The sequence below is a fragment of the Cajanus cajan genome, chromosome 4, assembly GCF_000230855.2.
Source record: "Cajanus cajan strain Asha chromosome 4, NIPB_CcT2T_4, whole genome shotgun sequence".
In the NCBI taxonomy this organism is placed as follows: domain Eukaryota; kingdom Viridiplantae; phylum Streptophyta; class Magnoliopsida; order Fabales; family Fabaceae; genus Cajanus; species Cajanus cajan.
In genome coordinates, this window is record NC_138520.1 from 27,908,432 (window position 1) to 27,922,781 (window position 14,350).

At 39.1% G+C, this 14,350-nt stretch overlaps 1 protein-coding gene across 1 annotated transcript; it reads right to left on the minus strand.

Moving 5' to 3' along the window:
- Positions 1 to 2,133: 2,133 nt before the first annotated feature.
- On the minus strand, positions 2,134 to 3,825 carry LOC145957270 (uncharacterized). Its single transcript, XM_083073494.1, has 5 exons — positions 3,573 to 3,825; positions 3,286 to 3,512; positions 2,884 to 3,108; positions 2,578 to 2,787; positions 2,134 to 2,427 (listed from the first exon to the last, which is right to left on the minus strand). Exons 1-5 carry the CDS (start codon positions 3,823 to 3,825, stop codon positions 2,134 to 2,136), a joined length of 1,209 nt encoding a protein of 402 aa, XP_082929620.1.
- Positions 3,826 to 14,350: the final 10,525 nt, after the last annotated feature.

Sequence of the window (14,350 nt, forward strand, 5' to 3'; positions counted from 1 at the left end):
CTGGAAATCAACCAAGAACAAATTAATCGATTATTTTGTAGGATAATCGATTATTCCAGAGAGTGATTCCTGGGATAATCGATTATTTCACAAATAATTGATTATTACAGCAAGGCATCCTTTTCACATGTTGCTGGAATAATCGATTATATTTAATGAAAATCGATTATTTTGAGTCACAAAAACTCTATTTTATATCTCAAAATAACTTTTCAAGTTTCTAACTCATCATCATACTCATTCTTAGTCAGAATAGATAAAGATTGACTCATGCACAAAGCACACACATGCAAAATAAGCTAAAAAAAAAAATACAACTTATGAGCTACTCCTATTACACATCATAATAGTCATATTTTCTTCTTGACTTTGTTTTTGACTTGTTGATGTCTTTTGTCAGCTTTGAGTCTCATAAATCAAAATCAAAATCAAGAAAAGATATCCTTCTGAAGCAAGTTGGATAGTGGAAGGGCTTTCTTGCTGAAGTCATTAATGAAACGCCTGTAGAAACCTGCATGGCCAAGAAAAGATCGCACCTCTCGAACGCAAGAGGGGTAAGGCAATTGTGCAATGACAGATATCTTTGCAGGGTCAACCTGAATGCCCCGACTGGAAATGATATGCCCTAAAACTATACCCTGCTCTACCATAAAATGACATTTCTCAAAATTAAGAACAAGGTTAGTCTCAATGCATCTATTCAAAACTCTATCCAAACTATCCAAACATGCATCAAAAGAGGATCCATAAACAGTAAAATCATCCATAAGCACCTCTATGCAATTTTCAAGAAAATCACTAAAAATACTGAGCATGCACCGCTAGAATGTGCCAGGGGCATTGCATAGGCCAAAAGGCATCCTTTTATAGGAAAAAGTACCAAAAGGGCAGGTGAATATGGTCTTCTCCTGATCCTCAAGAGCAATATGAATATGAAAATAACCAGAGAACCCGTCAAGAAAACAGTAATGAGATTTACCTGCCAGATGCTCAAGCATCTGATCAATGAAGGGCAGAGGAAGATGATCTTTCCTTGTTGCTTGGTTGAGCCTCCGGTAGTCAATACAGACCCTCCAACTATTTTGGACTCTGGTGGGTATGAGCTCATCCCTCTCATTCTTAACAACAGTGAGGCCTGTCTTCTTGGGGACCACCTGGACTGGACTCACCCACTGACTATCTGAAATGGGATAGATGATCCCAGCCTGTAGAAGCTTGGTGACCTTTTTCTTCACAACTTCCAAAATCACTAGGTTAAGTCTCCTCTGAGGCTGTCTCACTGCTTTAGCTCCATCCTTCAATAATATCCTGTGCATGCATGTGGATGGACTAATGCCAGGAATATCTTCCAGGGTCCAACCAATTTTTGTTCTTGTGCTTCCGAAGCACATGCAACAACCTCTCTTCTTGATCGGCATCAAGGGAGGTGGATATGATCACAGGGAATCTCTCATCATCCTTCAAGTAAGCATACTTGAGGTTCTCTGGAAGAGGCTTCAACTCTGGTGTGGGTGCTGGTTGAACATTAGAAAGAACCAAAGAAGGGAGAAGGGGTTCCGCAGCCTGTACCTCAACCTGTAAGTCAGATTCTTTTGTACTTCCTGCAATATGGTTAGTGCATTCTTGCTGTATATAATCAAGACCAAGAGGTACAGCACCCAAAGTGTCAAATTCAGATGCCTCATAATCAGTTTCACATTCAAATTGATATTCAGATTCAAACTCAGACTCAGACTCAGACTCAATGCATGAAAGGCATCTATACAAATCAAATGAAAATGAATGCTTCTTAGCATGAGAAGAATCAAAGTCATGAATGTGCTCATCAACTAGATCATCAATCAATTCAGCACGAAAAATAGAATGAGCTTCAAAAGGAAATTTCATGGCATCCAGAATATTAAAATGAACAACAATATCACCAAATTCCATAGACAAGGTGCCAGCATAAACATCAATCTTGGTCTGGGCTGTTTTCAAAAATGGTCTGCCTAGAATGATTGGGACAGAACCATGGGAGAATCCCTCCTCCATATCAAGAACATAAAAATTAGCGGGAAAAATTAGTTCACCAACCCGAACCAAGACATCCTCTACAAAACCTGTGGGGTGGGCAACACTCCTATTGGCCAACTAAATGACCACACCTATAGGTTTCAAAGGACCAAGAGACAAAGAATTGAAAATAGACAGAGGCATGACAGTAATTGAAGCTCCTAAATCAAGCATGGCATTTTCAAATTTATTGTTACCAATAATGCAAGGTACACAAAATGTACCTGGGTCCTTACACTTTTCAGGAATGTGTGGAACAGATTTACCTATGAGTGCTGAGACATTTCTGCCCATGCCGATTCGCTCATTGCCCTTCAACTTCCTCTTGTGGGTGCACAAGTCTTTCAGGAACTTAGCATATCTGGGAATTTGCTTGATGGCATCCAGTAGAGGTATGTTCACCTCCACCTTCCTGAAGGTCTCCAATATCTCCTTATCCACCTCTTCCATCTTTTTGGTTGGAATTGATTTTGGTGGAAATGGAAGAGGGATAGGAGGCTGATGTAGATCATCACTATGTACATTGGAAGAAGGTCCACCTGCATGTAAATTTTGGCTACTACCTATATGGCTCTCTTTCTCAAGTGTAGGCTCAGGTGGAGGTGCAACAGCTGTAGGTGCTGGTATGTCAATTTCTTTGCCAGACCTCGAGGTGATGGCACTCACATTCTTCGGATTTTGCACAATTTGTGAAGGTAGCTTGTCTGAATTTTGGGACTGTGCCTGATTGAGCTAAGTGGCCATTTGACCCATTTGATTTGTCAAACTCTGAATGGAAGCTCTGGTCTCTTGTTGGAATTGCATATTTTGAAGAGTCATCTGCCTCACCAACTCCTCCAATGAAGGTTCAGAAGTAGAAGGTTGAGGAGCTGGTGGAGGTGCAGATGCAAGAGGAGGTCTCTGTTGAGGAGGCTGGTATGTAGAACTTGAGGGATTGTTCTGGAAAGGTAGTGGATTTTGCTGCTGCTGCTGAGAGTTTCCCCACCTCAAGTTAGGATGATTCCTCCAACTAGGATTGTATCTATTGGAAGACAGATCATAATTCTGTTGTTGCTAGTGTGGAGGTCTGTTGTTGTAAATGTTGGCAGCATATGCTTGTGGGGCATCAGGACCTGTAGAAGAGTCTTGCAAGGAGGGACAAGCATCTGTTGGGTGACTAATTGAAGTGCAGATGCCACATACTTTTTATGGTGGTGGAGCTGATTTTTGATTTGCAGCCAGTTGTGAAACCAAGGTGGTGAGAGCATTAATTTTACTCTCCAGCTTTTTGTGCTCAGTGGAATCTAAGGCTACCACATCATGCACACCCCTCACAACTATGGCATCACTCCTCATATTGAATTGTTGTGAGTTGGACGTCATTTTTTCAATCAGCCCTCTAGTAGAAGCAGGTGTCATATCTCCTAAAGCTCCTCCACTAGCTGCATCAATCATGCTTTTATCCATTATGTTCAACCCTTCATAGAAATATTGCAATAATAGCTACTCAGAAATTTGATGGTGAGGGCAGCTAGCACACAGCCTCTTGAATCTCTCCCAGTACTCGTATAAGCTCTCCCCCGTGAGTTGCCTAATTCCAGATATGTCCTTCCGGATTGCAGTGGTTCTGGATGCAGGGAAGGATTTTTTGAGGAACACTCTCTTCAAGTCATCCCAGCTTGTTATTGAACCAGGAGCCAGATAGTACAACCAGTCCTTGGCAAGATCCTCCAATGAAAAAGGGAATGCCTTGAGGTAGATGTGATTTTCAGGGACATTATGTGGCCTCATGGTGTAGACACCCAATTTCGTCCAGGGGCATAAAAACAAGGGAATGGACCTCTGTTATGAAGGGAAGGAGCTCCCGAAGTATGCAAACAACAAGATAGGACTTTAGATGGCCCAAAAACCCAAATAAGCTAATTTTATAAGACTGGAACAGGCATGCCCAGGCCCTCGAGCTACATTAAAGCGGCACGTGTAAATTGAAAATTCCATTTTAAGGCCATACACTTTTCTACTTCATTTCTCTTATCCCTTTTCTCTACTCTAAGCCTCGTCAACAAACCCTAAATGAACAAGTACATTTGAAATAAGGACGTCATTAGAAACAATGGCTTTATACACAAAAAAAAAAATAAAGATCAATCAAACTTGGCATGACTTGTGGAGAAAAGCCCAAATGAAATCAATGCAAGGGGAATCCCCCTCTAATGGAGTAATGAAAAATGATCACAAATACTGCAAAGACAAAGGCCCGGCAGGAAACCCACTAAGGGGGCTGCGCAAAAGTTAGGGCAAGATCAGCTAGGCAACCCACAATTAACAAGGGTAGTCTAGGTAAAAGTAAGGATCAAAAGAAAATGTCCGCTAGGGAACACATCTCAAGTAACCTAGGCAAAAGTTAGGACAAAGCAGCATCCTGAGCTGAAAATCGAAAGACGGCTCGAGAAGATCATTTAATCAATATGCAATCCCAAGTCATCGCTTAACTTTGAAGGAAATAATAAGCTAACGCGAAAAATGATTTCCTCACTTTGAATGTGCTTGTTCATCAGCCTAAACCACTAGCCTACCTCGGCCAGCCATTCTTCTATAAACCATTTTTGAAAAAATCCTTTCTACCAAAACTTTTACAAAAAATATATATATATCCTCTTCCTCTCTTTCCTCTTGACCTATATGGCATTAAGATAAATTTGAGAGATAGACGGAGTATGCACAGTGAACACTCATAAGGAGAAGATGGAGTGTCCTAGAAAAGAGTCTAGGTACACCTAATCTAAAGGCTAACATATCATATCCGGCACAAGCGAGAGGGCTGAACTACACAAACCTTAGGTTCAAAGAAACAACACTGAATTCGACAAGGCTAAAGGCTAACAATCCATGTCATTGATCAATGCGCATAGATTAATTTCTTGAAAGTAAAAATAAATTTGCATTTTAAGCATTAGCGTAGAAGCATCATTGCATAACATGCATATGGCACAAGCGTGCACAAAAGGGTATAAGTTTATTTATAAAAAAAAAATCCAATCCATTCCTGCTTCGCATTTTCTTTTGCATTCTTGCATTCTTTGTGTGTGTCTATCCACCCCTTGTCGGAGGAATCAAGAGGCCGAAGCACTCGTAAAAAAGATCAACAACTAGACAGTGCCTTAAAGCCAAGGTCATGTCAAAAAGCATAGCCCCAACAAGGGCCTTCCATACAAATGGTTTCATATAGCCACCAAGAAACAAAAGACATGTCAACAGCAAGACGTGATAGAACCGGACGAGGAAGAATAATCAAGTCCACAAGCAAGAAGAGGCCATCACGCCCTACTCCTCAATTGAATGAAGGATGATTCAAGAGAATGCCAAGACTAGGAATGGTTTCCTTACCAAAGCCAGGAGTGGCTTCCAAAATAATACTCGTCAATAAATATTAAGCAAATAACATCATCATAGGATGGGATCCCTCTACCAATGATGATAACAAAAGATAAAACAGAAAAAAGGCAAGTTTCATACATGTTAAAAAGCCGAAGCATTTAAAAAAAATAGCAGAAAAGGGCAAGATTCAAATGTGAAAAATTCGAAGCTAAACAAAGAAATAAAAAAAAAAACTACAACAAGAAGACGTCTGGAGAGGCATCACAATACTCACATGGCAGGGGCAGCACCAGAATCTCTGTCAACCATCTACTCCTTTGCCTACCAGCACAAGGGCACCACTTACCAACAATCCTCGTCAAGGGGCAATCACATCATCAGCACCAACAGACGGCCTGGAGAGGCTATGAAAATACTACGACCTGGAGAGGCTATGAAAATACTACTGCCTGGAGAGGCTATGAAAATACTACGGCCTGGAGAGGCTATGAAAATACTATGGCCTGAAGAGGCTATAAAAATACTACGGCCTGAAGAGGCTATGAAAATACTACGGCCTGTAGAGGCTATGAAAATACTACGACCTGTGGAGGCTATGAAAATACTACGGCCTGTAGAGGCTATGAAAATACTACGGCCTGGAGAGGCTATGAAAATACTACGGCCTGAAGAGGCTATATAAATACTACGGCCTGAAGAGGCTATGAAAATACTACCGCCTGTAGAGGCTATGAAAATACTACGGCCTGTGGAGGCTATGAAAATACTACGGCCTGTAGAGGCTATGAAAATACTACGGCCTGGAGAGGCTATGAAAATACTAAGTCCTGGAGAGGCTATGAAAATACTCCCTCTTAAACAAGCTACAAAAAAGGAGCACATTATCACAAGGGAAACAATGTAGAAGCACCGAAGAGACAAAGAGAAGACCCGGACGAAATGTCTACGTCTTTTCTTGCCTTTGGAAAAGCAACACATTGCTATTCCAAAGGACAAGTAAAAAGGGGCAGCTGTAGACACCCAATTTCATCTGGGGGCATAAAAACAAGGGAATGGACCTCTGTTATGAAGGGAAGGAGCTCCCGAAGTATGCAAACAACAAGATAGGACTTTAGAAGGCCCAAAAGCCCAAATAAGCTAATTTTATAAGACTGGAACGGGCTGTTCCAAAATCGGAACGGGCCGTTCCAAGTTTTCAAAAAGGCCAATAACCCTAATTTGGAACGGGCTATTCCGAAATTGGAACGGGCGGTTCCAAACTCTTCAAAAGAGGGCTAAAGCTTTAACTGGAACGGGCCGTTCCTAAACTGGAATGGGCCGTTCCTAAACTGGAACGGGCCGTTCCTAAACTGGAACGACGTTATAAAAAAAGCCTAAGGATCCTTGTTTGGAACGCTCATTCCAACATACCAAGTGACGTGTTAATTTTATCTCTAGAACGGGCCGTTCCAATTTCAGAACGGGTCGTTCCAGTTACAAAATTTACACGTGACGGCCATAACCAGAACGGGCCGTTCTAATTTCGGAACGAGCCGTTCTTGATGGAAGAGCTTGGGCCAAAGGCCCAACCACTAGAGCTATAGCTAGGAGATTACTTGAAGACTTGTCTGCTTCAGAGCTTAGTGGGCCCAATGGGCTTGGTGGGCCTAGGGTGCTTCTCACATGGACCTTACTTGATTAAACACCATGTTCTATTGCATTTTATTAGTATAAGAAATTATGTTGATTTTGGTCTTGTATTTTGACCATAGATTAGGTTTTATGTTCTTGGGCTTATAGTTGGGCTTCTTAGGCTTTGGGCTTTTGATATCCAATATTAGGCTCATTCTTCTTGTTGTAATTTTTCCTATTCATTGTATTTCTTAGACCAATGTATTTCGGTAAATAGATTAGGTTTATATGAAGTACACATTAATAGGTGCATTAGGTTTCATTCATGTGTCATTTAAAAGTAATTTGAATTGAATTTGAGTCACATGGATTGCATGGAGTGGTTCCGGCCATGTGAGCTTCAAATTCACTTCAAATAACTCCTAAATGACATCTAAATGATGGTAGCATCCGGATTAGTCATGTGAGTAGCCAAAGTTTGAATTTCAAATTCAAATTTGAAATTCAAACTTGGCGCCAACTAGTCCTATTAGGATTGCCCCCAATTAGTCTAGCTTCCCACCTATATATGTGTATTCCTTGCCTTGTAAAAACACTTTTGAATGCATAAGAATTTTTGAATCAAAATCTTCAACAATTCTCTCAAGAGTCACCGAAATAGAGAGAGCAAGAGAGTGCCTTCAAACACCTTAGGAGTTCTTCAATTCCTTCTCTTTGAAGTGAGCAATCCTTTGCTCTTTAAGCTCGGATGTTTCCATCCAAGGCTTTGCCTCAATCCATCCGTGCATCTTCATCTTCCTTTGGTTCAACATTTTGGTTCTAAATTTCCTTGAAAGAGATCCGTGCTTAGAAGAAGATAAGGAGGAGCTCATATTCACTTCTTCTTCCTTCTTCTATCAGTTCTGGACCCTGTCTGAATCCTATAAATAGACAGCTTGGGCACATTTCTGAAGGACTCCAAAATTTCGTCCAGACTCCTTAGGGGCTCAAAATTTCTCTCTTTTTCTCTCTCTTTCTCTCTTTTGTATTTCTTGAGATTTTGTGAGGCATTGTAGTGTGAAAGGTTGCCACAAAGCACCTAAATTTCCCTATTTGAAGATTAATAGAGCTCATTCAAGAGGTATTTCAGCTAATTTTCTTCTGTCTCTTTTATTTCTTGTTTTGATAAATATTGTTTATAATAAAAGCAATCATGTAGACATTTTAGGGTCAATTGTATAATTTAAATTTCAAGCATGTAAATAGTTATTAATAAAAGGGGATTTAATATTTATATTATTATTGTTTATAACACTAACTCTATCATAGAGTACCGATTGAGGGCGTTGTAGGGGTGCTTAATACCTTCCCTACACGTAACCGACCCCCGAACCCAATTCTGGTTATCAAGGCCATTATTGAATTTTTTAAAATCTTTTCTTTTTCCAATGTTTTGAGTAAAACATTGGTGGCGACTCCAAGAACCTATTTTCAAAACCATTAATTAAGGATTAGTTTGGCGTCCGAGCATTCCTTAATTGATGGGATCTTCAAAAGGATGTATAAACCATTAGTCGCGAGATCGAAAATTTTCGGGTTGCGACACATGGTGGAACAAACTATATGGAACTCCTTGAGATGCTTGTGTGGATCCTCACCTACACGACCATGAAACTTAGGCAACAAATGGATTAGTCCATTTTTAAGCACAAAAGGAACATCTTCCTCAGAGTATTTAATGCATAAACTCTCATATGTGAAATTAGGTGCAGCCATCTCCCTAAGTGTTCTCTCTCGAGGTCCATTATAAGGTTGTTCACCCATGTTTTTGGTTTGACTTGAATCAATCTCAGATGCAACACTTACACTATGACTATGACTATGACTATCACTATCACTATCTAAAGATGGAATGATATGCTCTGTAATTAGTCTATGGAATGTCCTATCAATCTCAGGATCAAATGGGTGCAAAAATTCAGGGTTGCTCCTAGTCATGCACTACATGCAACACATGCATGAATAGTGATAGTGAACAGTAGAAACTACAACAAAAATCATTGGAATTTTCATGCAAACTTGGAAACCATTCAAACTAATGCACCAATATCATCCTAAAATCATTAGAAACTTCCACAAAAAATTTGAGAACAAAATTAAAAGCTTAGCTATATGAACTACCTAAGAAAAGGTTGGAAAAATATGGAAATAAAACTTCAAAAATAGAAAAGAAATAGTAAATGACCTTTTTTTGACAATCTACTGGGGCCACACCGCCTGGGTTTGATAGATCTTTTTTTTCTACACAAAATTAAATTTTTTTTGCCTAATTCCGATAACCAGAGCCCAAGTTATGGCCCTCTGAAGTTTTGCTGAAAACAATTTTCAAAAATTTTGTATCTCCAAATTTTGACCAAACTGGGTGCCCTAGCTATTTTTTTACACAAAATATAGGTTGAAAGAAGTTACCACACAAAATTTGAAGCAAAAATAACGAGTCTAGCTATCAAAACCAAAAATCACAATTAATTGGAAAATTGCTACTATTCAGCACTATTCACATGCACCAGATTTTGCACCAGAATGCACCACGAAATGCACCAGATTTGAAACTCAACACAACAATGCACCAAATGGAATCAATATAATTGGTCAACGGTCAATGAAGTATGGAATGCAATGAAGGTCAGTTATCACAAACACATGACAGCAAAATGCACCAAAAGCCAAACTCAAGTTACTGTTCCATTGGTTTACTGTTCCATTGGTTCTCTATATGCATCAAACTCAACAACATGAATTCTCCCACTGAAAAACGTGCTACACCTGAGGGCTAATAACAAATACAGATACACAACATAACATGTAATGAGACACAAAAACGCAAGCACCAAACTGATACACAAAATTCATACAAAATTGAGGCAAAAACTGATGCACTAAAACTAATATACTAATAAACTGATACACTAATACACTGCACACATAACATAACAGACACTCTAAAACACAAAACACACAACAAAAAAAAATAACACACAAACACACAGCCTCTAACAGGAACCGATGGTCCCCAGCAACGGCGCCAAATTTGATCAAAGTCGTATCTGGTCAAATAATTGCAATTAAATGTAGTACTAGGAAGTGACTCCTAGGTCGTCTCACAAGGACCATCTTTTACTGTTAAAGGCTTAAACACACGAAGTGGGGGGTTTGGTTCAGAATTCAGTTATAACACAATAAAACGTAGATAACACAACAAGTAAAATAGATTGGCTCCTTGTTCAGATTATAACTCTCTTATCCTTGGTTCACAATGAGGTTACTCTATTAACCACTTAATCCTTGTTCCATCCGAGTTAACTAACTAAGCGAAGATTAACTCAAGATTTCCCTACACGAATTAAGCAAACGTATACAACATCAACCTCTTCACAGATTAAGCAACTGTGGTATTGGAGCACAGCCCATTAAGCATAGACACATTGATACAGAGGTTAAATGGAGAAGAACAAAGCAGAACAGAGATATACAAACATACCCAACCTCAAAAAGAAATTACAATCCATAACAAGAAGCCAACGCAGGGGTTTTTAGCCTTCCATTAAAATAGAACAGAAACAGAAATCGAAAATGCAAGGCAGAGAAGGAAAACGAAATGAGTAATTTGTATTCTTCAAATGTCAATGTTCAACTTCCATAACCAGAGAAGAGAAAAGCAAAACGAAAATGGCAGCTAAGAGAGCAAAACGTAAAACTGGGTTACAAGAGAGAAAAACGTTCCAGCCAGAACAAGAGATAAGCCAAAAACGTAAAGGAACAAAGAAGGAGAGAACAGCTACGTAGTCACATCAACCTCTCATGTTAGTGGCTGCCAAGTCAGCCCTAACCTAGACCTAAATGACCTAAAATGAAATTGGGCCCCAAACAATTACAAGTCTGACCCAAAAACAATAAAATAGACCAAAAACAAAAGATGAATGTTGAGGTGGAAAATGGTGCAGCAGTGACATGGCAGATGACGTGGCAGCTCCTCTTGAAGTCCAAAAATTAATTCCAAGCCTAGATAATTATTAAACTTCCCTTAAAATAAAATTTGGAATAATTAGATTCAGAAAATTCAAATTAGTTAAAATATGAATTACCGGTCCAATTAAGGCCCAAATAGAAAACAGTGCAGAATATAAACAATTAAGCACAAATCAGAGATTAAAATAAGTATAGAAAGGTAAGAAAATAGGGGAAAATATTGACTCATCAATGGTTCAAGTAAGAGAGAAGTTTTTTGTAAAGTTTTTGTTTCAAATGACTCTCCTTGAACTATCTCTAGAGAGGGAACACTAGATTCTCTAGAATCCTCTTGATTTCTAGTTTTTAGAATTTTTTATTTTTCTTTTTTTGATTTTCTTTTCCTTTCTCTTGCTCACGTTTGGTCCTCATTTGTACTTGATCTTCCATCACTTGTGAAGGTGATAGAGGATGAAGCACAAACTTCTTACCCTTGTGAGTGAAAGTTATTTTATTAGTTAGGCCATCAAGGTGTGTTTGCTTATCAAATTGCCATGGCCTATCCAATAAAATATGACAAGCTTCCATGGGAACTACATCACATTTGACTTTATCTTGATAGTTTCCAATAGAAAACTCTACTTCCACTTGTTGGTTAACCACCATATCCCCATCATCATTAAGCCAATGAAGTTGATAAGGTTTGGGATGAGGTGTGGTAGTTAAGCCCAATTTTTCAACCATCCTAGTGCTACAACAATTGCACCAAGATCCACTATCCACAATTAGAGAACAAGCTTTATTGGAAATGTTACACCTTGTGTGAAAAATGTTCTCTCTTTGGGATTGTGTATCACTAGGTTGGTTGTTGAGGACCCTTCTCATCATAAGAAGTTCCCCATTGTAAGGGTAAGTGACCTCACATGACTCTCCCTCACTTGCTTCTTCTTCATCCTCACTTTAAGATGGAGAAGTAGTAGCTTCATCTTGGCTACTATAAATGTCTTGGCCCCTTAGTATCATGACCTTTTTGTTAGGCCATTGAGAAGCAATGTGGCCTCTCCCAAGACACTTAAAGCACTTTATGTCACTAGATTTGGTGCTAGTGTGTGAGGTGTTTTTCTTTTCTTTTTCTTCTTTTGTTTTACCCTTGTCTAGATTTTTGGAGGAATCAAAAGTATTTTTCTTCTCAAAAGTTTTTCCCTCCCTCTTGTAGTCATTCTTTAAATAAGAAGATGAGTATGAGCTTGTTTTGAAATTTTTCCTCAAATTTTGTTGTTCAACCTTGATACAAAGTTGAACCAAGTCATTCAAATCTCTATAAGGTAAAATCTCAACCTTATCTCTTATTTCAAAAGTTAGACCACTCAAAAATCTAGCAATGGTAATGTCTTCTTCCTCTCTAATACCAGCCCTCATTAAATATAACTCCATGGTTTGTCTATATTCTTCTACAGTCATGTTCTTTTGATGGAGTCTTTGGAGCTTATTGATAAGCTCCCTAGTGTAGTATGAGGGAATGTGTCTCCTTCTTAAAGCACTCCTTAACTCATTCCAATATTGAATTGAAGGGTCATTATGGAGGCGCCTATCCCTAACAAGGGATGTCCACCAATACATGGCGTGGCCTTGGAAGCTTAAGGTGGCTAGAGACACTTTTCAACCTTCATTTCCCAATCAAGGTACCCTTTCACATCATCTTTGCCATGAAAGTAAGGGAGATCTACTCTAGATTCCCTAGCTTTGGGGGTCCTATGAACTCTTCTAGGAGGTTGTTGAAAATGATCACCTAAGGCTAGGCTATCATCATGCATAGAGTCTCCTATGGTTGAACTATGAACTTGAGAGCTATGTCTACTTTGGTGTCTATTGAGCAATTTTTCCTCTTTTTCCTTTAATAGACGAATTTCCTCCTCCAAAAGAGCAAGTTGAGCCTCTCTTTCAAGTTTTTCTTTAAGTCTATGTTTAGCTTCTTGCTCTTTCCAAATCTTTAGTGATCTTAATTCATGTGCTACCTTTGAAATGTCATTGTAGTCACTTGAATTACTATCACTATGAGGAGTAGAAAATTATTCCATTATAGGTGAAAGATTTTGTTTAATTAAAGACTTTTTAAAATCAATTTTTAAAGGTTAAGACTAAGTACTTGGAGGACTATGTATACAAATTGAACTTTGGAGGGAGCTAGCTACTAAGAGCCACTTAATAACCAAGCCTCTTCAAGTAAAAATTACTAATCCCCCTTGTAGTTAATCCTCACCAAAAAATCTTTTCATGAAAAATATTTTTTTGTGATTTGTGATATGTTGAATAACTAGACGAATTAGAAATTAAAACCAATTAAATTGCAAGAAAAAAAATAAACTACCTACACGAATTCCTAAGGTGAAAGCTTGAGAGGTACCAAAGACCAATCAAGGACCACTTCCACCTGTCGCCACCGGCCCGAACGGGCCTCGGCGGTCGCGAAGACGGTCGAGCTCGCTTTTATTTTAGTTTTGAAAATGTATTGGATTATTAGAACGACTTGTTCTCAAACTGAGACCTTGTCGATCCTATCCAATTTATTTATTAAAACGTCTCACCAATCCATATTAATCCCAAGCGGGACCCTCCATGGATTAGTGGTTTTCGCAAAAGGAGGGATTCGTGGAGTCGCCACCAATGTTTTACTCAAAACATTGGAAAAAGGGATAAGGCAATTGATTTTATAAATCAACTTTGGCCATTACAACCAGAGTTGGGTAAGGGAGTCGGTTACGCGTGGGGAAGGTGTTAGCACCCCACGGCGCCCCTTTCGGGTTCCCTATGACAGATTATTTTTTTAAAAGAACAGTATAAAATTACTAAATTACCCCTATTTATTCTAAGCGATTATAAATTGACTATCTACATGATGACAGTTTAAATATGCACACAGAAAGCAGTAAAAGGAAGGATTGAAGGGAAACCTCTTGAAGCGTGCTTTTATATATTGCAAAGAACTGGGAAGCGTTTTGGCGTTCCCTCGCTCTACAAGCCCGCTCCTCGCTCTCCTAGAACAAAATTTTAACTAAGGGAATCAAAAAGATTTCCCCTCGACTAGGTTCGATCCTCAAGCAAAATGGCTCGGGGCTCAAGAACTTCGTCGGATCGACTCCCAGAGAGATTTCTAGGGCAGAACACTGCTCAAAAACCCCAGAATACTCAAGGAGGGAGTCAAAACTGAGTGAAAAAGTGTGGAATGACGTCCAATTGACATCATATTTATAGGGAATAGGCGCAATACGGCCTACAGGGGCAATACGGCCGTATTGAAATTTTTGAACTTCAATACGGTCGTATTGAAGTTCAATACGGT